General features: G+C 46.0%; 1 protein-coding gene across 2 annotated transcripts in view; it reads right to left on the bottom strand.

The window, feature by feature from the left end:
• The window catches only part of PLEKHA8 (pleckstrin homology domain containing A8), a 51141-nt gene that overhangs the window by 5008 nt on the left and 19967 nt on the right, over window positions 1–26166 (bottom strand). The window contains exons 10-12 of one of the 2 annotated variants that reach the window (XM_078766411.1): window positions 11061–11119; window positions 3705–3835; window positions 2590–2660 (exon numbers count right to left, since the gene is read on the bottom strand). In XM_078766411.1, coding sequence (XP_078622537.1) covers window positions 2590–2660; window positions 3705–3835; window positions 11061–11119 — 261 coding nt within the window. The remainder of the gene's footprint in view (window positions 1–2589; window positions 2661–3704; window positions 3836–11060; window positions 11120–26166) is intronic. The other variant, XM_078766412.1, reaches the window with a different exon arrangement.

Below are 26166 nucleotides of genomic sequence, written 5' to 3'. Positions count from 1 at the left end.
GTTCAATTGAAGGTGAGATGGATGGGCAGAATTTTTTTTTTTTTTTTTTTTGCATACAAGATCGAGGCTCGTGTAAGAGCTAACATTCATCACAAAAAGACAAACTGACACACAAAACATACAATAAAGGGAGTGGGAGACAAGATGGGGAGAGAGAGGGAAGCACACAAGTACAACAGTGGAGAACAGGGACATTGGGAGATCTGTGGGAGGGAGAAGGCTTGGGGGGAGGAGGCATGGGAAGGCGAAGGGGAGGGGGGGGGGTGGGAGAGGTATAAAACACATGGACACTGCTCGGCCTTCCAGGAAAGAAGTCGGTATTTCAAAAAAGTGGATCTGCGGTGAATTAACGGGGGTAGAAAAGATGAAGGTTTTGGATGGGGGAAGATAAGAGATTGTGGTGAACAGCTGTTTTAAAGACCTGGAGGGAGGAGTGGGACTGAAGAGAGTGAGGGAGTTTGTTCCAGAGGCAGGAGAAAAGAGGAATGAAAGAGTGAAGGTGAATAGTGAGTCTTGATTTTGGCAGTTTAACCATAAGAGGGTTGCTGGGTTTTTTTTGTTTTTTTTGTATACTGAATCGAGGCTCGTGAAAGAGCTGACATTTACTTCACAAACAAATCACAAACAAAACAAATCTTGTGCGACCTGTAGGAATATTTGGGGGACAAAGCACAGACAGAGCTGCGGAGCTAGGCCGGAGGAGTCATCGGCAGAAGACAGAAAGACCACCAACCTGCCTGCGGTAAGTGAGTGAAAGGCCCTTGGAGTTAGCTTCATCGTGGGAGATTCCAATGATTCTGAAATCTTTGGTTTCAACAGCGTGAAGCCGAGCTAGGTGTGAGGCAGGAGCACCCGCCCAGAGGGGAGAGCAGTATTCCATTGAGCTGCGGATGAAAGCCTTGTATGTGGTGAGGAGCTCAGGTGTGCCGAGGAAGGACTTCGCACGACGGAGGATGCCCAGTCGGCGACTGGCTTTTGAGGCCAGCTTGGAAATGTGGTTTCCCAGGAAAGATCATGGCAGATATTGAGACCCAAAAGCTCGAGCGACAGAACTTCTTGGAGAGGATTGTTCAGAAAGTAGATGGGAGGGTTGTCCAGTCGGTCTTTTCGGAGAGACATAGTAAGAGTGTGAGATTTGTCAGGATTGAAAGACATGTTCCACTTGTTTGGCCAGTCTGTGATTTTGTCCAGGTCTGCAGAGAGTGGTCCAGGTCCAGGCCAGGCTGCAGACTGCCGATCTGAGGGATGAGGAATGGAGTGACAGAGAGTAGAGTCATCAGCAAAGAGATAGAGAGAATTTTCAAGAGAGTCAGAGAGATCATTGATGAAGACCAGAAATAGCACAGGCCCAGAACACTTGGGGAACTCCAGTCTGAACAGGAAGAGGAGATAAGAGAAATCCAGTCAGGGCCACACGTTGACTACGACAGTAGAGGAAGTCCGCAAGCCATGTGTGGAGATTTCCATGAATACCATAGGAGGAGAGTTTGGTGATCAGAGTGGGGTTCCAGACCATATTGAAGGCACATGATATGTCAAGGGAAACAGCTCAAATTTTCTGTTTGACGTCGAGTTCTAGCCAATACTAAAAACAAGACGAGAAGAAAATACTATTTTGGCATTTACAGTTCCATACCACAGGATATACACATGTACGTACCATTAAGACAGGAAATACACGTGTATGTATCGTTGATACAGGAAATACACGTGTACATACCACTAATGATTTATAATCGTTCTGTATATGGAAGCACAGATCAGAGGGTCTGGACTAAAACTGTGGAAATGTACACACGTTACACTGTTGTTAATATGTAAATTTCAAAGTCTGATCAGCACAAAACCTGTTGTCGTTCATGATAAAAAAATTTTTAACAACAATAAAAATAGGACAACTGGACTTGTAGCTTATCTGGGCCCTGACCTAAAGTTGTAACTCAAATTTGGTAGCATTCTAACCGGTGGGTCTGCAGAAGATTTTTGAAGGAATTTACCAAGTCCGCCATTTTGACACACTTCTGGTCAGGTGACAAGAATGAGCTTTGCAATCCCCGTTACCAGTCAGGATCGAAACCTTGCTACCAAATTACTGCCGGGTCGGCCCAGCAGTTTGACCAGAAGTCAAAATAGTTGACGGACAGACGGTGCACGATGACAATAACTTATCTGAATTCCAATTACAGACAAGCCAAGAATTAAAACGCGCTGAAGCCGAGTCACACGTGGCTAATCTGTGGGTGAACAATCGGCCATTTTTCGGCTAGAGTCAACAGGAAAGGCTTTTCCAGAGCACATCCAGCATTATCAACAATAAAATGCATGACATAAACGTTTTTTATATACAACAAAGACTCATGGAAGAGTGAGATGATATCAACATAATCATGGAAGAAAAACCACCAAGTACCAGTTAAAGAAAAATCCATAAATAGACAATCGGATTCTCCAGATCTTTCGGATTTTCCAGAAATCGTTTCTGCTCATTAAAGCCACCCCCCATCAACCCCCCCCCCCCCACCCCCACAATTCACCCCATACATCACCAAGATTGTTCAGCATCTTCTGGCCGATCACTAAAATACTTACTTACAGCAGATCCCAGATCCTTCTCCCCATTCTTCACTTCCATCAAAAATTCCTTCAGAAACTTCAGTCCCCTGAACGACATTATCAGGTACAACATTAATTACGCACTTGTTTGTGTTTATCCAAATAAAGAAGAAAAAAAATGTTAAAACCGTTTGTGATGGGCAGTGTAATCTCGCACAAAGTTTTCTTTCCTGTTTGTTAATTATCCGACATCGAAGGCATGATGGTGGAGCAAGAATAACAGAAGAAGTTTGACGCCATTTGGCTTCAAAGGATAATTTGCAGGAAACATCAACGTCCGTAAACTTTTACAGCTGAAACTGCAGCGGTGATTATAGTAAAGTCTCAACTTTCATTTCTTCTAGGCAATTACCTGCACACACCTGGTCAGAAGAACTAGCATCAAGTTCCAGGGTAAGCGATCTGTGATTCCAATGAAAAGTCGATATCCCGTCAGTAGGGTGGTTCTTAGCTACATAAGGCAAAAAAAAAAAAAATTCGAATTGTTTTACTCCTAATCTTTAATTTTTTTGGTATCGAGGTAAAACTTCTGCCTGTGAAATATTTTTTGAATACATCAAGTTTTAGGGGTTGCACAGTGACTCATGGTTGCCAGCCACTCATTGTTGCGATGTTCTGTCACAACTTGAAGCAGATACTGGGTTTGCTGTTCATCCCTCGTCAGGAGACCATTGTACTCTACAAAGAGAGCAACTGCATACACCAGAGTACAGCTGTACTGTATTCAATTAATTTAAAAACAACTTCAAAATGTGCAGTACATAGCAAGGTCATAGGTCAACTGTAATGGTCACAATCAAAAGTATAGCAGCGGAGAATAAAGAATCAACTCCAAACATTTATGTGAGCCAAATATGGAAATTACAAACTTCGTGTGCAACCCCTAAATGTAGTCCAAATTGCTTAAAATTTCACCATGAAGGGTTTTTTCATACATACAAATTTTTTTAAGTGTTAGGAGCATGACTTTTTTAAACTTTCATTTTTAAGAACCACCCTACCCGTCATGTATCGAGCTCCCTAGTTGCTCGATACCGATTGCACATCTGTCACAAAGCGTTACCCAGCATAGAGATCAAGCTATACGCTACCTCTTTAACCACAACAGAGCTTCAGTGGCCGAGTTTCGAAGGAGGGCGGTGCCGGTGTCCAGTTCGTGGGTCACGATGCGCTGCAACGTCGTGAAGCGTTCGGGACACATGTGCTGCTTTTGCTGCATCTTCTGCACACACGGGCGACGCTTAATCACAATGAGCTGTGCCTGCCGCACACGAGTGTTAACCGTACGGCCGTTGATGTGCCCGTTTGGAAGGAATCGTTTTGACTCTTTCCGAACAAAGAAGAACGTGTTTACATGAGATGTTCAATGGAATCATTACAATGTGACGTGAATGCCTCACTACCGGACGGACACACTTCCCACTTTCCACCAAATGTCACAAAACACGCATTCATTTCGGTGATAAGGAAAAAGGAAAAAAAAAAAAAAGGAGCTGGACAAATTCATACATACAGCCTCCAAAATCATTGGAACTGACCTGCCCTCTCTCTCCTATATCCATGAGTCCCGAATGCAGAGGGTTGGCTTGAATATCCTTAAGGAAGCTTCTCATCCAGCCAACCCCCTGTTCGAACTCCTACCCTCAGGGAAAAGACTCAGAGCCCTCAAGGTCAGAACCTCTCCGTTCAGGAACGGCACCTATGCTGCTGCCATCCACATTCTGAATGCACCGTACCACTCCTGTAACTACTCATGAGCTTATAATGCACTTGGCACTTTAGCTACAGGCCACTTTAAATGCTCTTATACGCACCTTTTATGTATACTATGACCACTGAATGTTTGGAGGTATACCATGCCTTATTAATGTATGTTTTTTTTGTCTTTAAGAGCACACTACCCCAAATTCCTAACAACTGTCAAGTTGATGTGGCAATAAAGTATTGAATCTTGAATCTTGAATCTAAGCTCACTAAATCAAAATCAATGATAATCCGTTTCACTTCAAGTCAAAACACTCAAGCTTCAAAGTTAATCATCGATGAAAAATTGTTGCTCAAAATCGCTCAACTCAGCGCAGAATGATTCAATCACAAGAATTCCAGCAAACGAATGATGTGCCAAATCAAACGTGATGATCATGTGACCCTGTTGATACTCAAAAACCCATGCAGCAAACAACACAGCCACCTGCACGTTTGTTTTCAGCTCATCTACCTTGGTCATGATGATCTGATGAAGCCATACCAACGTACGTCAGTCCATTCGTCCTTTCTTCTGTCCTATCAATGGGTCACCATTAACATTCTTTGTTTTTTCCTTACTCCTGCGAGGCCGCTAAACGGATCGTTTAGAAACTCGACATGATCATTCATGACGTCTATGGGCAAAAGGTAATGGAGTCTTTTTTAAATTTCCATCCAGGTGACAAGAGAATTACATAATTAACACAAAATGTAATCTATGTTTGTATGTCTAGCACATATCGTGGGATTCCATAATCTCACAAGATTGACAATTCAATTTTAAAAAACGATGTTTCGTTATTATTATTATTTTTGGATACAGGATCGAGGCTTGTGAAAGAGCTAACATTTATCACACACAAAAAAAAAATCAAACAGACACACAAAACATATAATAAGGGTAGTGGTTGACAAGATGGGGAGAGAAGGGGAAGCACACAAACACAACATTTGAGAGCAGGGACATCGGGAGATCTGTGGGAGGGAGAGAGCTTGGGGGGAGGAGGCGCGGGAAGGGTGGGGGGGAGAAGTATAAAACACAAGGCTACTGCAAGGACATCCAGGAAAGAAGTTGGTATTTCAAAAAAGTGGATCTGGGGTGAAATTAGCGGGGGTAGAAAAGACCAAGGTTTTGGATGGGAGAAGATAAGAGATGGTGGTGAACAGCTGTTTTAAAGACCTGGAGGGAGGAGTGGGATTGAAGGGAGTGGGGGAGTTTGTTCCAGAGGCGGGAGAAAAGGGGAATGAAAGAGTGAAGGTGAGCAGAGAGCCTAGATTTTGGCAGTTTAACCATAAGAGAGTTGCTGGCAGATCTTGTGCGACCTGTAGGAATATTAGGGGGACAGAGCCCAGAGAGAGCTGGGGGAGCAAGGCCGGAGAGAAGTCGGTAGAAGACAGAAAGACCACCAACCTGCATGCGGTGAGTAAGTGAAAGGCCCTCAGAGTTAGCTTCATCGCGGGAGATTCCAATGATTCTGAAAGCTTTGGTTTCAACAGCGTGAAGCTGAACTAGGTGTGAGGCAGGAGCACCGGCCCAGAGTGGAGAACAGTATTCCATGGAGCTGCGGATGAAAGCCTTGTATGTGGTGAGGAGCTCAGGTGTGCCAAGAAAGGACTTTGCATGACGGAGGATGCCCAGTCAGCGACTGGCTTTGGAGGCCAGATTTGAAATGTGCTTTTCCCAGGAACGATCATGGCAGATAGTGAGACCCAAGAGCTTGAGTGACAGAACTTCTTGGAGAGGATTATTCAGAAAGTGGATGGGAGGGTTGTCCAGTCGGTCTTATCGAGAGACATCGTAAGTGTGAGATTTGTCAGGATTGAAAGATACTAGGGCATGCCCGTACTATATCTATATCTAAAATTATATCCCCCCCCTCTATTTACATGAAATGGTTTGGTCCAAAGCGAACGGCTTGCGAGTGGTGACAATCCCCCCCCTCTATTTACATGCAATGGTTTGGTCCAAAGCGAACGGCTTCCGGAGTTTGGTAAAGAAATCGCCATCGCGTGCACAAACGCGCAGGAAAGCGAATGAATCGCAAATTCGTTTTTATTAGTTGTAAAACATAGTTTAACGCCAACATAGTTTGCAAACGTGAAATAAATGAATACGCTCTCAAATGTGCCATCCGAGGCAGAGTGTGCCCGCCACGTTCGGCACACGCGATCGTTCGCTGCTCTCTGATTGGTTGAATCGTTTTTTGGACATAGCTCGGTAAGTAATTGTCCGATTAATATGAAACCTTGAAAAGGCACATCCTCGGGTCCCCAGCAATATACCTGGCAAGTTAAAAGTATATCGGACCCGTGGTTGTCGAGAAACAGCGGTCACAGACAAACGTACAGACAGACAGACAGAGATTACTGGAATTATAGATAGATGTTCCACTTGTTTGACTAGTCTGTGATTTTGTCCAGGTCTGCAGAGAGTGAGGAGGCTGCAGACTGCCGATCTGAGGGATGAGGAATGGAGCGGAAGAGAGTGGAGTCATCAAAGAGATAGAGGATTTTCCAGAGAGTCGGAGAGATCATTGATGAAGACCAGAAAAAGCACAGGGCCCAGAACACTGCCTTGGGGAACTCCAGCCTGAACAGGAAAGGGAGATGAGAGAAACCCATTCAAGGCCACATGTTGACTACGACTAGAGAGGAAGTCCGCAAGCCATGCGTGGAGATTTCCATGGATACCAAAGGAGGAGAGTGTGCTGACCAGAGCTGGGTGCCAGACCGTATCGAAGGCACGTGATATGTCAAGGGAGACAGCTCTAATTTCTTGTTTGGCATTGAGAACCTCCATCCATTGTTGAGACAGCAGAAGCAGCATGTGCAGAGTAGAGTGACCTGGTCTGAAACCAAATTGATGATCAGAGATCAAGCCATTTGAGAAGAGGAAAGATTTGATATCCAAAGCAATGATGGATTCCATGACTTTGCTGATAATTGGGAGAAGTCTGATTGTTCTGCCGTTGCAAGGATCTGTTTTTGCAACTTTTTTGTGTAAAGCGGTGATGTTGGCTGATTTCCAAGCTGATGTCAGATGACCTTGAGCAAAAGAGAGGGTGAAGAGAACAGAGAACAGAGATTTGATTTAAACCTCTTATATTAAGCATCCCCATACATGATAGGGCACAGATTATTGCTATTGCATGGGTTGTTTCTCCAATTAGTGCCCCCAAATTTGAGGTCATCTCATCTCGATCTCAAAGAGAGGACCTTATAAAATGGGCCGTGATGTCCGACCGTCCATTAACTTTTTGCTATTTTAGCTACAACTCCCTCATTACGCAGCCGATTGTTCTGAAATCTGGCATATTAATACAAGAGTACCCCGCACAATCGCTCAGGTGTCGATTTCTCGATTTCAGCTCATGGGGGCTCCCAGGGATGGGAGGGAGAAGGGGTTAAACCCTGAAACTTCGTATCCCTCCTCTTTCCTTATTTATCAACCGATTGCTGTGAAACCCGATGTGACCCTTCTACACGATGGTCCGCAGGTTCGCTCTGTCTTAGATTTTTCGATTTCAGATCGGGGTGTGCCCAGGGGAGTCCGCAAATCTCAAGAGATCACCGTATCAAGCTGTATCTTGGAGCCAGCGGGAGTTTTTGGAATAAAATTTTGCATCAATGATGCGAATACAAAGCATGTGGGTTTGATGTTTTTCTCCTTTACCTAATTTAAGGTCATGACCTAATTATAGACATTTTAACACCCTTCATCATAACTCGACTAAAGTTTGTCTCATCAGAACAAAATTGCCCTCAGATAGCCTAAAGCAAGGCATATACAGTATATGTTTAATTTACCTCATTTCACTGTGGGTTAAAGGTCAAGGTCCTAACACCCCACTCCCTCCCACCACCCCCGCCCTCCCCCCCACCAACCGCCCCCTCCCCGCCCCCCCACGAGGAGTACAAACCAATATCACTACTTATGTTTTTCTCCCTCTTTCTGCCAATGTCCGAGAACTTTCGGAATGAAAATTTGCATCAATAATGGGAATAAAAAGTATGTGGGGTTGGTATAATTTTTTGACCTTGACCTGTTTAAGGTCATGACCCAATTATAGACATTCTAAAATGTTTCACCATAACTCAAATTTTGCCAATTGAAATGAAATTGCCCTCTCCAGAAGCCTCGAGTAAGGGACATTTACACGTGATTTTCATCATACCCCTCCGGTTTAGAGGTCAAGGTCAAATGGCAGTATGAAAAAAAAACAAAAAAAAACAGTTTTTGTCATCAGTCAATTTTACCAATGTGGAATCTCAAAGACAGCTTGGCCTTCCAAGATGTTTATGCATGCACTAAAGCTGTTTATGCACTGTTTATGCACTAAAGTTGTGCACCTGATATTTGATGAGTGTACTTGACCTGCTTTTTTAGCTTGTCTACAACAGAGTCGACAAGAGGTGTTAAAGCCACAACAATGTCCTTCAGTCCTTCCCTCAGTCAGTCAATGGGTGGGTCCATTAACATGTTTTTTTTTTTTCCTTACTCCTCCGAGGAGGCTCAATGGATCGTTTTGAAAAATAAAAAAAAATAAAACATGCTGCAGGATTATTCATGATGTCGATGTGCAAACACTAATGGAGGACTTTTTATTATTTCCATCCAGATGGTAAGATAATTAGCTAATTAACTCAAAATGTAAGCGATGCTCATATGTCCATCATTCCATCATCCATCTCAAGAGATGTTTCATTGGTCAATTTAAACCTCTCAATTACCATCGCCAGAGGAAAGGGTCTTGCAACGCAACCCTAAGACCCTTTAACACCCTCAAGACCCTCTTCATCACCTTATGCAGCCTGACTACGACTGCTCTCCATTGGGAGATGAGCGTCTGTCCCACTTGAGACTATCCATTAGGATTGTGACCAAATGAACAAAAACACCTTTTTGATCAGAACTTCAATAATTTTCCTCTAATATGCATGATGTTGAGTTTTATGGATATATTGTAGATAGGGATACATTTCCTTAATTTACACTATCCCTAAATGTTGAAGGTCAAGGTGATATTGCGGCCCAAACAAAATATGGCATAATTGGATCATGGGCCACGGGCGATCGCCAAGGTTAAAACAGAGGAGGCTTACTCTTGGCGATCGCAGATATCTTGTTAAATTTGTTCTTCATCATAATTTCACCTCTTAATTAAATTGTAACCTCTTAATGTCATTAATTCCCTCTTGCTTTGAAGAAGGGGAAGGAAAGGGAGAGGGGAGAACAGAGTTTTGGTGGAAGAGGGAGAGGGTGGAACAGAGAGGGGACAGAGAGGAGACAGAGAGGAGACTGAGAGGAGACAGAGAGGAGACTGAGAGGAGACTGAGAGGAGACTGAGAGGAGACAGAGAGGAGACTGAGAGGAGACTGAGAGGAGACTGAGAGGAGACAGAGAGGCGACAGAGAGGCGACAGAGAGGAGACTGAGAGGAGACAGAGAGGAGACAGAGAGAAGACAGAGAGAAGACAGAGAGGAGACAGAGAGGAGACAGAGAGGAGACAGAGAGGAGACAGAGAGGAGACAGAGAGGAGACAGAGAGGAGACAGAGAGGAGACAGAGAGGAGACAGAGAGGAGACAGAGAGGAGACAGAGAGGAGACAGAGAGGAGACAGAGAGGCGACTGAGAGGAGACAATCCTTTCCGTCCTTTTTTTAGTCACTTTACTCTTTTAGTCCATTTAAGACCCTTCAAACACTTTCAATCCCTTTAAAGACCCCAACTACTATTGGAATGTACCCTTTGGACCTTTTAGACTATTATAGCCCTTAAGACCATTAATACTCCTTCAACACTTTAGACGATCCTCGAGACCCATTAGACTGCTGAGACCTTTTACCCTTTCGACATTTACATCCTTTACCCCCTTTAGATTCTGTCACCCAAAAATACCCTACCTACGATTGGAATGTACCCGTTCGATCCTATAGACCCTTTACACCCCTATAGACCTTTTAAGATATTTTTAGTCCTTTTGTGACCTTTTAAAACCCTTACACCCTTTAGATCTTTTGGACTTGGACCCTTTTAGGTCTAAATGTGTTTAAGGGTTCTTTCACTGGACAAAAAACAAAACAATTAATGGACCATTTTTCATCAATTCTAGACCCGCTCATCCTACATAGTTTTCCATGTGTTAATACAATCGTGGTATCAGGCCTTTCAGCCCCCACGGGCCCCTAATATTCCATCAAATAAAACTGAAAATCAACTTTATCACCTAATGCACCCCAACTACAACCGCCCTTCATTGGGAGAAGAGCGGTTCCCACTTGTTTGCATGCAAAGTCGAGGCTCATGGAAGAGTGCACGTTTAATGCAATTGTGACCTTAAAGTCTGAGTCACACAGGCCTGATACTTTTATTTTTTGCCTTTACCGCCATTTGAGGTTGTAGTCCCAAGTCCATATCTGTCAGGGATATCGAACAGCCTTAAATTCTTAAACAGCTTTAAACTTAAATTCTCCTAACTACTTCATTGTGGTCGGTTGCACTTGTATGACTGGTCAATGGATGCTCATGCAAGCAGCCTCAGAAGGTTGGGGATGGGGAGCAGGAAAATTAATTAATAAACAAATAGTAAAGAAATATCCCTGTATTCTTCAGACAATTCTAGTTTATCAAAAGATAATCACATAAAACCAGAACGACCCCACACGGATGGTTTATGTCCTAAACAGCAACACCAATATTACCTTTATGTTGCCGACAAAATCCAACTTGACGGGAGCGAACGCTGTCGGACCAAGTTTATCTAAAAATATACAACAAGGGGCTCATTAGTGATCAAACGCAGATAAACAACAATTAAACCAATTAATTAAAAGTTAACATGAGGTAGCACATTAAAAATAAATAAAACAAGGATGACTCCCCCCCCCCCCTTCTTCCACCACACCTTCCCCCCCACCCCCACTCCCACCCCAAAAAAAATAAAAATATTAAATAAAAACCAGAAACAAAGAATGACATACAGTGCATTCAGAAAGTATTCAGACCCCTTCACTTTTTTCACATTTTGTTATGTTGCAGCCTTAAGCTGAAATCGTTTAAATTCATTTTTTCCCTCATCAATCTACACTCCATACCCCATAATGACAAAGAGAAAACAGGATTTTAGAAAGTTTTGCAAATTTATTTTTTTTAAACCTGAAATATCACATTGACATAAGTATTCAGACCCTTTGCTATGACACTTTAAATTTAGCTCATGTGCCTCCCATTTCTCTTGATCATCTTTGAGATGTTTCTACACCTTGATTGGAGTCCACCTGTGGTAAATTCAATTGATTGGACATGATTTGGAAAGGCACACACCTGTCTATATAAGGTCTCGCAGCTCACAATGCATATCAGAGCAAAAACCAAGCCAGGAGGTCGAAGGAACTGCCTGCAGAGCTCAGAGACAGGATTGTGTTGAGGCACAGATCTGGGGAAGCCCACAAAAAAATCTCTGCTGCATTGAAGGTTCCCAAGAGCACAGTGGCCTCCATAATTCTTAAATGGAAGAAGTTTGGAACAACCAGGACTCTTCCTAGAGCTGGCCGCCCGGCCAAACTGAGCAATCGGGGGAGAAGGGCCTTGGTAAGAGAGGTGACCAAGAACCCGATGGTCACTCCGGCTGAGCTCCAGAGATCCTGTGTGGAGATGGGAGAAACTTCCAGAAGGAGAACCATCACTGCAACACTCCACCGATCTGGGCTTTATGGCAGCGTGGCCAGACGGAAGCCTCTCCTCAGTGAAAGACACATGAAAGCCCGCTTAGAGTTTGCAAAAAAGCACCTAAAGGACTCTCAGACTGTGAGAAACAAGATTCTCTGGTCTGATGAAACCGAGATTGAACCGTTTGGCTTCCATCTGGCACTGTAGTGTCACTGTAAAGGGAACAGTCACTGATGGAACATTTGTTGTGGAGCCAACTCACAATGTTGTTGAATCGTGTTTTCTTATTGGTCAGGGGGTCTTTCCATGTTCTTGTAGATCCTCCCACTACTACTCAAAGTTATTTGAGAGACAGTACTGCCAGCAAAGAGGAACACCGATTCCTGGATGGTGGTTAACTAACCCGGGCAACTCAGGTAGCCTGAGGAGGGTAGCGGAACCCGTGATGGAGCAAATGCCATCAAAAAGGCGGATGAGCTAGTATTTGCGAACGACAACCACAAAACTACACCCATGGGGAGGAGGGTGGGTATGCTGAACCACTGACCGCGTGGAAGGCATGTTCCTCATCCAGGCGGTGACACTGCAGTACGATTCTTCTTCAACCACTTTTGGGCCATAACAAGTTTCAAAATGTGAATAGAGAATTTTGAAAGCACTGCTTGCAGATATTTCTTGCTAATGTAAGAGGTCTCTGGACAAATATTGGAATGCTTATCCAAACAACCAAATGAAGTAAAGCTGACAATGGTGCTTCTGAAACACGACTTAAATTCTACAGTGACTGATTATTATGTGTGTCGCTCAATGGATACCAAGAGCCACCTATAAGAGGAGATCACAGTGATGGTTGGGGTGGAATTGCTATTTAGTTTCACATTACGCTCCAGGTTAAGCATCATGAGAACCTGGAACATCCTGACCTGAAAGTCATCTGGTGAACTGTGAAAACATATGCAGGGTACCTACTGATAGGTGCTGTGCGTCGCCCTGTCTCCATCTTTGGAACCAACTGTCATCTTATTGACGATTTCCCTCATGAGCTGGATTCTCTCACCCAAAACACTGAAATCACCTTGAATAATCACACAATCTGAACCAATGTACATCAGGTGTGGTTAGGTCACAATTCCCCAACTGACAGAGCTGGAATTGATTGCTACAACCTTTGTCTGACACATTGCTTGGACCAACTGATGAGAGCCTACCCATGGTGATAATCCACTGGACTTTGTCATTATGGACTCTGCTGCTTATTACACCAGAAGGGTGAAGGCCAACAATGGAACATCCGACCATAGCTCAGTGGAGATTACCTTCAAAAAGCTACCAGTCTTGGATAAACCATACCAACGGTGATTATGGGATGAGAAAAAAAGCACACTCGGAATCACTCAGGCAGAAGCTGAATATTGCGCATGGGATGAAGCCATAAACACTGAATGTACAATTAATGATGTGGTGAGGCAGTTGCCCTGAAACAACTTGCCTTTGCCTCTTGGAAGGTTAATCCAACTGAAGGAAATATCATTTCTTTTCACAAAGCCAGGAAGAAGTGTGTGTCCACCCTCAGGAGAGCCAGGAAACAATATCTCTCTACTCTCAAGACTGAACTCTCAAACCTGTCTCCCTCCTCCAAATCCTGTTGGCGTCTGGTCAAATCCGTTTCTGGTGTTTGTTCCCCCTCCATCCCCTCCCTTACCTCAAATGGCTACACAGCTGACTCCACACATAAAAAACCTGAATGCCTCAACTCTGTGTTTGCCTCAAAATATTGTGTCCCAAAGCCAGTGTTCTGAGCCCTGTGCTTTTTCTGGTCTTCATTAAGATCTCTCCGACTCTCTGGAAAATCCTCTCCATCTCTTTGCTGATGACTCCACTCTCTGCTGCTCCATACCTCATCCCTCAGATCGGCAGGCAGCAGCCTCCTCACTCTCTGCAGACCTGGACAAAAATCACAGACTGGTCAAACAAGTGGAACATGCCTTTCAATCCTGACAAATCTCACGCTCTCACTTTGTCTATCCGGAAAGACAGTCTGGACAACCCTCCCATCTACTTTCTCAACAATCTCTTGAAGAAGTGCTGTCACTCAAGCTTTTGGGTCTCACTATCTGCCATGATCTTTCCTGGGTAAACCACATTTCCAAGCTGGCCTCCAAAGCCAGTCGCCGACTGGGCATCCTCCGTCGTGCGAAGTTCTTTCTGGGCACTTCTGAGCTCCTCACAACATACAAAGCTCTCATCCGCAGCTCAATGGAATACTGCTCGTCCCTCTCAGCTGGTGCTCCTGCCTCACACCTAGCTCGGCTTCACGCGGATGAAACCAAAGCATTCAGAATCCATGGAATCTCCTGCGATGAAGCCGATTCTGAGGTCCTTTCACTCTCTCACCACAGGCAGGTTGGTGGTCTTTCTGTCTTCTACCGACTCCTCTCCAGCCTTGCTCCCCCTGTTCTGTCTGTGCTCTGTCCCCCAAATATTCCTGCAGGACACACAAGATCTGCCAGCAACCCTCTTCTGGTGAAACTGCCAAAATCAAGACTCTCTGCTCACCTTCACTCCTTCATTCCTCTCTTCTCCCACCTCTGGAACAAACTCCCACACTCTCTTCAATCCCACTCCTCCCTCCAGGTCTTTAAAACAGCTGTTCGCCACCATCTCTTACCTCTCTTACCTCCACCACCCCTGAAATTCCTAGAAGTGTTCATTTGCTTTATACCGTGTACCTCTCCCTCCTTCCCCAGCCCTACCCCTTCCACAGATCTACCAACGTCCCTGTTCTCTTCTGTTGTGTGCTTCCCTCTCTCCTTCTCTTGTATCCCACTCCCTTCATTACATGTTTTATGTGTCTGTGCATGTTTTAATGTGCAATGTGTTAGCTCTTACACGAGCCTCGATTCTGTATACAAAAAAACAACAACAAAAAAAACATCCTGACGTAGCTCGCAACAACATTGACACAATCATAAAGTCTGGTATGGCGAAATTCACCCCCACAGAGATGTCACTCCTCGACCGACCGATATTCCATGGTTTACTGAGGCTTCCCAAATGGCTGACAAAGCAGTCTGTCTGGCGGATAACAATTACTGTTACCCATGATGCTCTGATCGGGGCAACGCAAAACTCTCAGAAAGTGGATAGGAGGCTAAAACACAACACTTCCATAGGGCAAAAGATTGTCTGACTGCTGGAGCAACCAAACCCCATGACTGGTGGTGGGCAGTGAAGAGGACGCAAGGGAAAGGATGACATTAGAGTATCCCAACCTTGCAGAAGGATGGTCAGACCTTCACCACTCTCAGTAGAAAGCGGATAGCTTCTGCAATCAATTTGCTTTAAAGTGTGTATATGATTAGGCTGAAAATGACACTCCTGATCTCACAGCTCACACCGACACTCACCTAAACACGGCAAAGTTCCGGACTTGTGGCACAAGATGGATCTTGCAGATGCGAGACAAATGAGAAATGCGGACCTGCCGGAATTGGAAATAGAGTACTCAAAGACCACATCAGTCTTCGGAACACCTCTTACCTGCACCATTCCATTTCTGCTTTAGCTGTGGCCACTTCCTCCTCTTGGAAGATAGCCAATGGAGTGTCAGTGTACAATAACTCTATAGGCCTGGAAAGCGGAGACAATGTCCAACAGTCGTCTAGCTGCTGTAGCCGGTTCAGCCTCTCAGTGACCTCACTCTTCCGTGAGCTAAGAGCTCATTAAAAAAGGTATCGCAAAGCGAGGCCCTCAGATGCAAATGGGACGATAACGCAAGATGCAAGTACGAGGTGGCAAGTTTTGTTCAACCACTCATTTGGAGTGGCACAGAGTCCTCATAAGCATGCTGATAAAATGAGATAATATTACATTGTAGCGATTTGGGTGAAGAAAATACAAATAAAGTCAGCAAGGAATCAAGCAGGCCATCTGTGAAGTATTTCACCCCAATTCCACTTTTTTGAAATAGCAACTTCTGTCGTGGAAGTCCTTGTGTTTTATACTTCTCCCACCCCCCCCCCCCCCCCTTCCCGCGCCTCCTCCCCCCAAGCCCTCTCCCTCCCACACATGTCCCTACTCTTAAATGTTGTGTGCTCTCAAGTGTTTGTGTGCTTCCCCTTCTCTTGTCTTCTGCTCCCTCTTTTTATATATTTTGTTTGTCTGGTTGATTTGTTTGTGAAGTAAATGTTAGCTCTTTCACGAGCCTCGATTCAGTACACAAAAAATCCTGGCTTACTTAACAATTCTTTCAATAAATTATGGAAAAATGAAATTGTTGTTGCCATGATGGACATGCTGGTCATTGGCCGCTCACAAAACCGTTCAACCCCAGAATGTGAAATCCTCAAGTTTCTGCTTCCACAGTTTCAAGTGCAAGTGTGACTCTGTGTATGACTCTTTCCTATAATCTGCAAATCCATTTCCACCTGTAGAACATTGCCTAAATCCAATTTTGCTTTAAAAAAGGATACCAAAACTTTGGATCAAGCTTCGACAATATCACACCTGGATTAACTTCAACGTGCTGTTAGTAGGTTTATCTGCCTCGGCTCTCGAGCCTTTGCAACTTAAGAAGTTAGCAGCAAGGCTCATGGTTCAACCCTGGAACCTTGATCACATCATTCTAGCCGCTAAACACTTCATCGACTCCCAGTACAACATATCGATTTTGAAATTTTTCTGGAAACCTTCAAAGCCAAAAATAAATCTGTTCCTTTGTATGCTTCTGACTGAATCACACCTTCCACCCTAATGAGGAAGCAGTGATCTATAAAGATTAATATCCTGGTCGTTCTTCATACAAGGAAAAAAGACTTGTAGTGAATGAGCATTATTCAGGTATTATTCTCAATAGTAGAACTCTCTCTCTCTGCCTTTAAAAAAACTTGATCAGCCTCACATTATAGCTTACCAAATGGACCCGCTCCCATCGGGATCGACCAGGAAGGGAAAGGGGCGTGTTATTATCCTTATGGTTATTAACACCAAGTGTGCAACACGTTCTTCTGACACGTCCCTTTATTTTGGTAGTGTATAGGCAACAGATTGCTGCCTCCATAACTCCGGAAAATAAAATTAACCCGGGTTACGTATATGAAGCAAAAACATGCATACTGTTTATGTGCATTTTTTTTCTTCAAAACTTGATAAAATCAAACAAAAGTTCAGGAAGGAAACACACCTTCAGGGTGCCCTCATTAATCCCTGAAAGCTTCAGCTTCTTCAGTTAAATCCTCTTGGAGTGGATGAAACATAAATACAACATACTTTTTTTTTTTTTTTTTTTTTTTTTTTTTTGTATACAAGATCGAGGCTCGTGAAAGAGCGAACATTAATCACACAGAAAGACAAACAGACACACAAAACAAAACATCGGGAACGGTAGACAAGATGGGGAGAGAGGGGGAAGAACACAAACAACATTTGAGAGCAGGGACCGAGAGACATGGAGACATCGAGAGATCTGTGGGAGGGAGAGGGCTTTGGGGGGGAGGCATGTGAAGGGGGGGGGGGGGGTGGGAGAGGTATAAACATATGGACACTGCCAGGATTTCCAGGAAAGAAGTTGGAATTTCAAACAAGGTGAATCTGAGGTGAATTAGTGGGGGTAGAAAAGATCAAGGTTTTGGATGGGGGAAGATAAGAGATGGTGGTGAACAGCTGTTTTAAAGACCTGGAGGGAGGAGAGGGATTGAAGGGAGTGTGGGAGTTTGTTCCAGAGGCGGGAGAAAAGAGGAATGAAAGAGTGAAGGTGAGCAGAGAGCCGAGATTTCGGCAGTTTAACCATCAGAGGGTTGCTGGCAGATCTTGTGCGACCTGTAGGAATATTTGGGGGACAGAGCACAGAGAGAGCTGGGGGAGCAAGGCCGGAGAGGAGTCGGTAGAAGACAGAAAGACCACCTACCTGCCTGCGGTGAGTGAGTGAAAGGCCCTCAGAGATAGCTTCATCGCGGGAGATTCCAATGATTTTGAAAGCTTTGGATTCAACAGCGTGAAGCCGAGCCAGGTGTGAGGCAGGAGCACCAGCCCATAGGGGAGAACAGTATTCCATTGAGCTGCGGATGAAAGCCTTGTATGTGGTGAGGAGCTCAGGTGTGCCGAGGAAGGACTTCGCACGACGGAGGATGCCCAGTCGGCGACTGGCTTTGGAGGCCAGCTTGGAAATGTGGTTTTCCCAAGAAAGATCATGGCAGATAGTGAGACCCAAAAGCTTGAGCGACAGAACTTCTTGGAGAGGATTGTTGAGAAAGTAGATGGGAGGGTTGTCCAGTCGATCTTTTCGGAGAGACATAGTAAGAGAGTGAGATTTGTCAGGATTGAAAGACATGTTCCACTTGTTTGACCAGTCTGTGATTTTGTCCAGGTCTTCAGAGAGTGAGGAGGCTGCAGACTGCCGATCTGAGGGAAGAGGAATGGAGCGGCAGAGAGTGGAGTCATCAGCAAAGAGATAGAGAGGATTTTCCAGAGAGTCGGAGAGATCAATGATAAAGACCAGAAAAAGCACAGGGCCAGCACACTTCCTTGGGGAACTCCAGCCTGAACAGGAAGGGGAGATGAGAGAAATCCATTCAGGGCCACACGTTGACTACGACCAGAGAGGAAGTCCGCAAGCCATGCGTGGAGATTTCCATGGATACCATAGGAGGAGAGTTTGGTGAGCAGAGCTGGGTGCCAGTCCGTATCAAAGGCCCGTGATATGTCAAGGGAGACAGCTCTGATTTCCTGTTTGGCATTGAGGACCTCCATCCATTGTTGAGACAGCAGAAGCAGCATGTCCAGAGTAGAGTGACCTGGTCTGAAACCAAATTGATGATCAGAGATCAAGCCATTGGAGAAGAGGAAAGATTTCATATCCGAAGCAATGATGGATTCCATGACTTTGCTGATAATTGGGAGCAGGCTGATTGGTCTGTAGTTGCAAGGATCTGTTTTTGCACCTTTTTTGTGTAAAGCGGTAATGTTAGCTGATTTCCAGGATGCTGGCAGATGACCTTGAGCAAAAGATAGGGTGAAAAGAACAGAGAGAGGGTGAGATAGAGCGGCAGAGCAGGATTTTAGGACCCGTGGGCTGATGCCGTCTGGTCCAGTTGCAGAACCAGAGTCGAGGTTTGACAAAAACTCCTCCACCTTGTCAGGAGAGAAGGACACAGAGTCCAGGAGCAGTTGGGTTCGACTGGGAAAGGTGGGAACAGAGAGAGATGGGTTTGGGACTAAGGATTTTGAGGCGAACACAGAGTTGAGGCATTCGGCTTTGTCACGTGCGATGTCAACTGTGTGGCCATTTGAGGTAAGGGAGGGGATGGAGGGGGAACAAACACCAGAAACGGATTTGACCAGATGCCACCAGGATTTGGAGGAAGGAGACAGGTTTGAGAGTTCATTCTTGAGTGAGGAGAGATAGTGCTTCCTGGCACTCCTGAGGGTAGACACACACTTGTTCCGAGCTTGGTGGAAGGAACTGAGATTGCCTTCAGTTGGATTAGCCTTCCAAGAGGCAAAGGCAAGTTGTTTCAGGGCAACTGCCTCACCACAAGATTCAGTGTACCATGGATGGGAGGAAGGGTAAGACAACTGAAGGCGAGATGGGATAAATCTGTGCATGAGAGAGATCAGTTTGCTTTGGAAGAATTCCCAGGAAGAATTGATGTCAGAGGCAGTGGAGATGGGAGACCAATCCAGACGATTGATGGCTGCTTGAAGACCGTCCCAGTCGGCCTGAGTGAAATGCCAGGCTCGTCGACGCTGAGGAGGCTCTCTGAGAATGGCCAGAGAGATGTCCACTTTGACAAGCACATGATCAGAAGAACCGATTGGAGCAGAAGAAGAGCAGCAGACATTAGCAGGGAAGTTTGTCATAACCAAGTCTGGAAGAGAAGATACTCCATTGGCTGAGATCCGGGTCGGGAAATTGACAGATTGTGTCAATCCCAGTGAGTCACAGAAGTCCTTTGCTGAGGTGCCATGACTGGTGAGAGAGGAACCCACACCCAACCAGGTGGCATGATGACAGTTGAAGTCACCACATATGAGGAAGAGAGAGTTGGGATGAGTGGATAGAAGTTGGTCCATGTTGTCAGACAGTGAAATGTAGATGGAGTCATCACTGTTTGGGGGACGGTACAGAACACATATGAACAAAAGGTGGGAGCGGAGAGGAAGCCGTAGCCAGAGGTACTCCTGCGGGTGAGGAGGAAAGAAGGCAGTGCAAGGAGAGTGAGGAAGAGAGTTTTTGACAAAGATAGCCACCCCACCACCAGGCCGAGGCTCAGGTCTATCATACTGGAGGAAGGAGTAACCAGGAAGAGATATTAAGGAATCAGAGACATCTTGAAGGAGGAAAGTCTCTGTTAAGCAGATCAAGTCTGGATTGTCAGAAGCAACCTGTATGGAGAGATCAGTCAGGTTTGAGCAAAGGGCCCGGATGTTTGAGGTCCATACCGTTAATGAAGAGAGAGGGGGAGCATCGGGTACAGGACAGGGGAGGGGAGGAGTAGGGTAAGATGAAGGATGAGAGGGGGAGGTAGGGAGAGCAGTTGATAGTGTGTCAGATGTTGCAGAAGAGTTCCAAGAAAGGGAAGGATGAGGAGGATGAAAGGTTTGATGGTGAAGGGATGAGGCACAGTGAGGGGTTGTTTGAGGGGGGGCAGAGGAAAGTAGAGGGTTTGGGGGGGGTGGAGGTATGAGATAGAAGGGAGACGAAGTGGGGAGGAGGCAGCTTGGAGGAGGAGGGGGGAGGAGGGAGAATTGGAGAGGAATGGTATGGGGGGAGAATTGAATGGGAGGGATTGGGGGGGAGTTTTGAAGGGGAGGAGTGAGGGGGGAGTTTAGGAGGGGAGGGGCAAGGGGGGAGTTTTGGAGGGAAGGGGCAAGGGGGAAGTTTAGAAGTGGAGGGGCAAGGGGGGAGTTTAGGAGTGTAGGGGCAAGGGGGGTGGGATTTGGAGGGGAGGGGCAAGGGGGGAGTTTAGGAGGGGAAGGGCAAGGGGGGAGATCAGGAGTGGAGGGGCAAGGGGGGGATTAGGAGGGGAGGGGCAAGGGGGGGAGTTCAGGAGTGGAGGGGCAAGGGGGGAGTTTAAGAGTGGAGGGGCAAGGGGGGAGTTTAGGAGTGTAGGTGCAAGGGGGGGGATTTGGATGGGAGGGGCAAGAGGGAAGTTTAGAAAGTGGATGATTAATGAAAGACGAACATTGATAACAAATTGGGTTTGTTGTGATTTTCAAGTTAGCAATCCGATTCAGAACGATGGAGGAGGGATGGAATGAATGTGAATTTAGACCATGTAGTGAGGGAGACGTATAAGATATTGAATTTCTTTTTTTTGAAGTGGAATGAGTTGGAGAGGAAATTGAGAAAAGCCTTTTAAATAGGAAGAAAAACAGCGTGTTGTAATATACCACTGAATAAAACACAGAAGGGGAAAGGTTAAACATATTTAAATAATATTTTTTAACAGAAACGTGAACAATCTTATATGCACAAAAATACCAACGGGGGGGAGAGCCGAGAGGGACCACCACGAGTCACGTAAACAGGGCAAATGGTGGATGGCAAGGAGATAATGGGGGCGGGGCGAACAGCACACCTGGACAGAAAATACAGGATGAGACAACAGTACACGTGGAGAAAAGAAAATAAATGTTTTTTTTTTTTTGGGGGGGGGGGGGGGGGAGGGTGGGGATTTAGAACGTTAGACAGAGTATTATGTTCGGGGAAGAAGGGAAAAAACCAAGAGCCAAGCAAAACACGCTTAAGTTAACAAAACACCGACGGGGGTACAACTGCAAGGCCACACACGAGGAGCAGAACACGATTAATTAATTACGAGTTACAGGAAATTCAAACCAAAACGAACTATAATCAAACAATATCGCATGGACGATAAAATAACGAGTTGAAATTTGACAATCTATCTGGGCAAATGGGGGAGAAACACGTGGTCGAAGAACGAACGAACGAATACTTACTCTCTATTACTGTATATAGATATATTTCTCATAAATTAGAACTAAAATCGTTGAGATTATGCTTCAAAAAAAAAAAAATATATAATATCAAGAGTGCTTTTTAAATTAATTAATTGAATGATTAGTTAATTGATGGTATCTACCAAATGTAATGATGTAGCTCCACTGTACGAGTTTCTGAATATGAAAGCACACTTAACAACGGTAGTCACTTGACTACCGATGCATCGATGATCATCCAAGACAAAGGTACAGGTGGAATTAGCAAAATATATGAAAACTAACAGTGAGGCAATCAGGTCCTTCGGAATTGCAAAAGTAAGGAAAATAAATAAATTAAAACAAACACATAACCTGTGTCAGCTTTTTTCTAAATGACTGCCGGAAATTGTTTAGAAACGGTAAATTGTTTGGAAAGAAAGTTTCATGGCGTAAAAATAAATGTTCCTCAATAATTAAACTGTCGAGACTGATTCCTCAACTGGAGCAGATAGAGCAACAAGGATTTACAGTGAGATTTCTAAATTCTAAATTTGTGAGATTTCTAAATACGGTGAGTTCTAAATACGGTGAGTTCTAAACACGGTGAGAGTTCTAAACACGGTGAGAGTTCTAAACACGGTGAGAGTTCTAAACACGGTGAGAGTTCTAAACACGGTGAGAGTTCTAAACACGGTGAGAGTTCTAAGCACGGTGAGAGTTCTAAACACGGTGAGAGTTCTAAACACGGTGAGAGTTCTAAACACGGTGAGAGTTCTAAACACGGTGAGAGTTCTAAACACGGTGAGATTTCTAAACACGGTGAGAGTTCTAAACACGGTGAGAGTTCTAAACACGGTGAGAGTTCTAAACACGGTGAGAGTTCTAAACACGGTGAGAGTTCTAGACACGGTGAGAGTTCTAGACACGGTGAGAGTTCTAGACACGGTGAGAGTTCTAGACACGGTGAGAGTTCTAGACACGGTGAGAGTTCTAGACACGGTGAGAGTTCTAGACACGGTGAGAGTTCTAAACACGGTGAGAGTTCTAAACACGGTGAGAGTTCTAAACACGGTGAGAGTTCTAAACACGGTGAGAGTTCTAAACACGGTGAGAGTTCTAAACACGGTGAGAGTTCCAAACACGGTGAGATTTCCAAACACGGTGAGATTTCCAAACACGGTGGGAGTTCGAGGCACGGTGAGAGTTCGAGACACGGTGGGAGTTCTAGACACGGTGGGAGTTCGAGACACGGTGGGAGTTCGAGACACGGTGGGAGTTCGAGACACGGTGGGAGTTCGAGACACGGTGGGAGTTCGAGACACGGTGGGAGTTCTAAACACGGTGAGAGTTCCAAACACGGTGAGAGTTCCAAACACGGTGAGAGTTCCAAACACGGTGAGAGTTCCAAACACGGTGAGATTTCCAAACACGGTGAGATTTCCAAACACGGTGGGAGTTCGAGGCACGGTGGGAGTTCGAGGCACGGTGGGAGTTCGAGGCACGGTGGGAGTTCGAGGCACGGTGGGAGTTCTAAACACGGTGAGAGTTCTAAACACGGTGAGAGTTCTAAACACGGTGAGATTTCCAAACACGGTGGGATTTCCAAACACGGTGGGAGTTCGAGGCACGGTGGGAGTTCGAGGCACGGTGGGAGTTCGAGGCACGGTGGGAGTTCGAGGCACGGTGGGAGTTCGAGGCACGGTGGGAGTTCGAGGCACGGTGGGAGTTCTAGACACGGTGAGAGTTCTAGACACGGTGAGAGTTCTAAACACGGTGAGAGTTCTAAACACGGTGAGAGTTCTAAACACGGTGAGAGTTCTAAACACGGTGAGAGTTCTAAACACGGTGAGAGTTCTAAACACGGTGAGAGTTCTAAACACGGTGAGAGTTCTAAACACGGTGAGAGTTCCAAACACGGTGAGAGTTCCAAACACGGTGAGAGTTCCAAACACGGTGAGAGTTCCAAACACGGTGAGATTTCCAAACACGGCGAGATTTCCAAACACGGTGAGAGTTCTAAACACGGTGAGAGTTCGAGGCACGGTGAGAGTTCTAAACACGGTGAGAGTTCCAAACACGGTGAGATTTCCAAACACGGTGGGAGTTCGAGGCACGGTGGGAGTTCGAGGCACGGTGGGAGTTCGAGGCACGGTGGGAGTTCGAGGCACGGTGGGAGTTCGAGGCACGGTGGGAGTTCGAGGCACGGTGGGAGTTCGAGGCACGGTGGGAGTTCGAGGCACGGTGGGAGTTCGAGGCACGGTGGGAGTTCGAGGCACGGTGGGAGTTCGAGGCACGGTGGGAGTTCGAGGCACGGTGGGAGTTCGAGGCACGGTGGGAGTTCGAGGCACGGTGGGAGTTCGAGACACGGTGGGAGTTCGAGACACGGTGGGAGTTCGAGACACGGTGGGAGTTCGAGACACGGTGGGAGTTCTAAACACGGTGAGAGTTCCAAACACGGTGAGAGTTCCAAACACGGTGAGAGTTCCAAACACGGTGAGAGTTCCAAACACGGTGAGAGTTCCAAACACGGTGAGATTTCCAAACACGGTGAGATTTCCAAACACGGTGGGAGTTCGAGGCACGGTGGGAGTTCGAGGCACGGTGGGAGTTCGAGGCACGGTGGGAGTTCGAGGCACGGTGGGAGTTCGAGGCACGGTGGGAGTTCTAAACACGGTGAGAGTTCTAAACACGGTGAGAGTTCTAAACACGGTGAGAGTTCTAAACACGGTGAGAGTTCTAAACACGGTGAGAGTTCTAGACACGGTGAGAGTTCTAGACACGGTGAGAGTTCTAGACACGGTGAGAGTTCTAGACACGGTGAGAGTTCTAAACACGGTGAGAGTTCTAAACACGGTGAGAGTTCTAAACACGGTGAGAGTTCTAAACACGGTGAGAGTTCTAAACACGGTGAGAGTTCTAAACACGGTGAGAGTTCCAAACACGGTGAGATTTCCAAACACGGTGAGAGTTCCAAACACGGTGGGAGTTCGAGGCACGGTGAGAGTTCGAGACACGGTGGGAGTTCTAGACACGGTGGGAGTTCGAGACACGGTGGGAGTTCGAGACACGGTGGGAGTTCGAGACACGGTGGGAGTTCGAGACACGGTGGGAGTTCTAAACACGGTGAGAGTTCCAAACACGGTGAGAGTTCCAAACACGGTGAGAGTTCCAAACACGGTGAGAGTTCCAAACACGGTGAGATTTCCAAACACGGTGAGATTTCCAAACACGGTGGGAGTTCGAGGCACGGTGGGAGTTCGAGGCACGGTGGGAGTTCGAGGCACGGTGGGAGTTCGAGGCACGGTGGGAGTTCTAAACACGGTGAGAGTTCTAAACACGGTGAGAGTTCTAAACACGGTGAGAGTTCTAAACACGGTGAGATTTCCAAACACGGTGGGATTTCCAAACACGGTGGGAGTTCGAGGCACGGTGGGAGTTCGAGGCACGGTGGGAGTTCGAGGCACGGTGGGAGTTCGAGGCACGGTGGGAGTTCTAGACACGGTGAGAGTTCTAGACACGGTGAGAGTTCTAAACACGGTGAGAGTTCTAAACACGGTGAGAGTTCTAAACACGGTGAGAGTTCTAAACACGGTGAGAGTTCTAAACACGGTGAGAGTTCTAAACACGGTGAGAGTTCTAAACACGGTGAGAGTTCTAAACACGGTGAGAGTTCTAAACACGGTGAGAGTTCCAAACACGGTGAGAGTTCCAAACACGGTGAGAGTTCCAAACACGGTGAGATTTCCAAACACGGTGAGATTTCCAAACACGGTGAGAGTTCCAAACACGGTGAGAGTTCGAGGCACGGTGAGAGTTCTAAACACGGTGAGAGTTCCAAACACGGTGAGATTTCCAAACACGGTGGGAGTTCGAGGCACGGTGGGAGTTCGAGGCACGGTGGGAGTTCGAGGCACGGTGGGAGTTCGAGGCACGGTGGGAGTTCGAGGCACGGTGGGAGTTCGAGGCACGGTGGGAGTTCGAGGCACGGTGGGAGTTCGAGGCACGGTGGGAGTTCGAGACACGGTGGGAGTTCGAGACACGGTGGGAGTTCGAGACACGGTGGGAGTTCGAGACACGGTGGGAGTTCGAGACACGGTGGGAGTTCCAGACACGGTGAGAGTTCCAAACACGGTGAGAGTTCCAAACACGGTGAGAGTTCCAAACACGGTGAGATTTCCAAACACGGTGAGATTTCCA

Source organism: Myxine glutinosa, chromosome 12 (genome assembly GCF_964187855.1).
Source record: "Myxine glutinosa chromosome 12, kmMyxGlut1.1, whole genome shotgun sequence".
Classification (NCBI taxonomy): domain Eukaryota; kingdom Metazoa; phylum Chordata; class Myxini; order Myxiniformes; family Myxinidae; genus Myxine; species Myxine glutinosa.
This window is presented reverse-complemented; position numbering and strand designations above follow the sequence as displayed.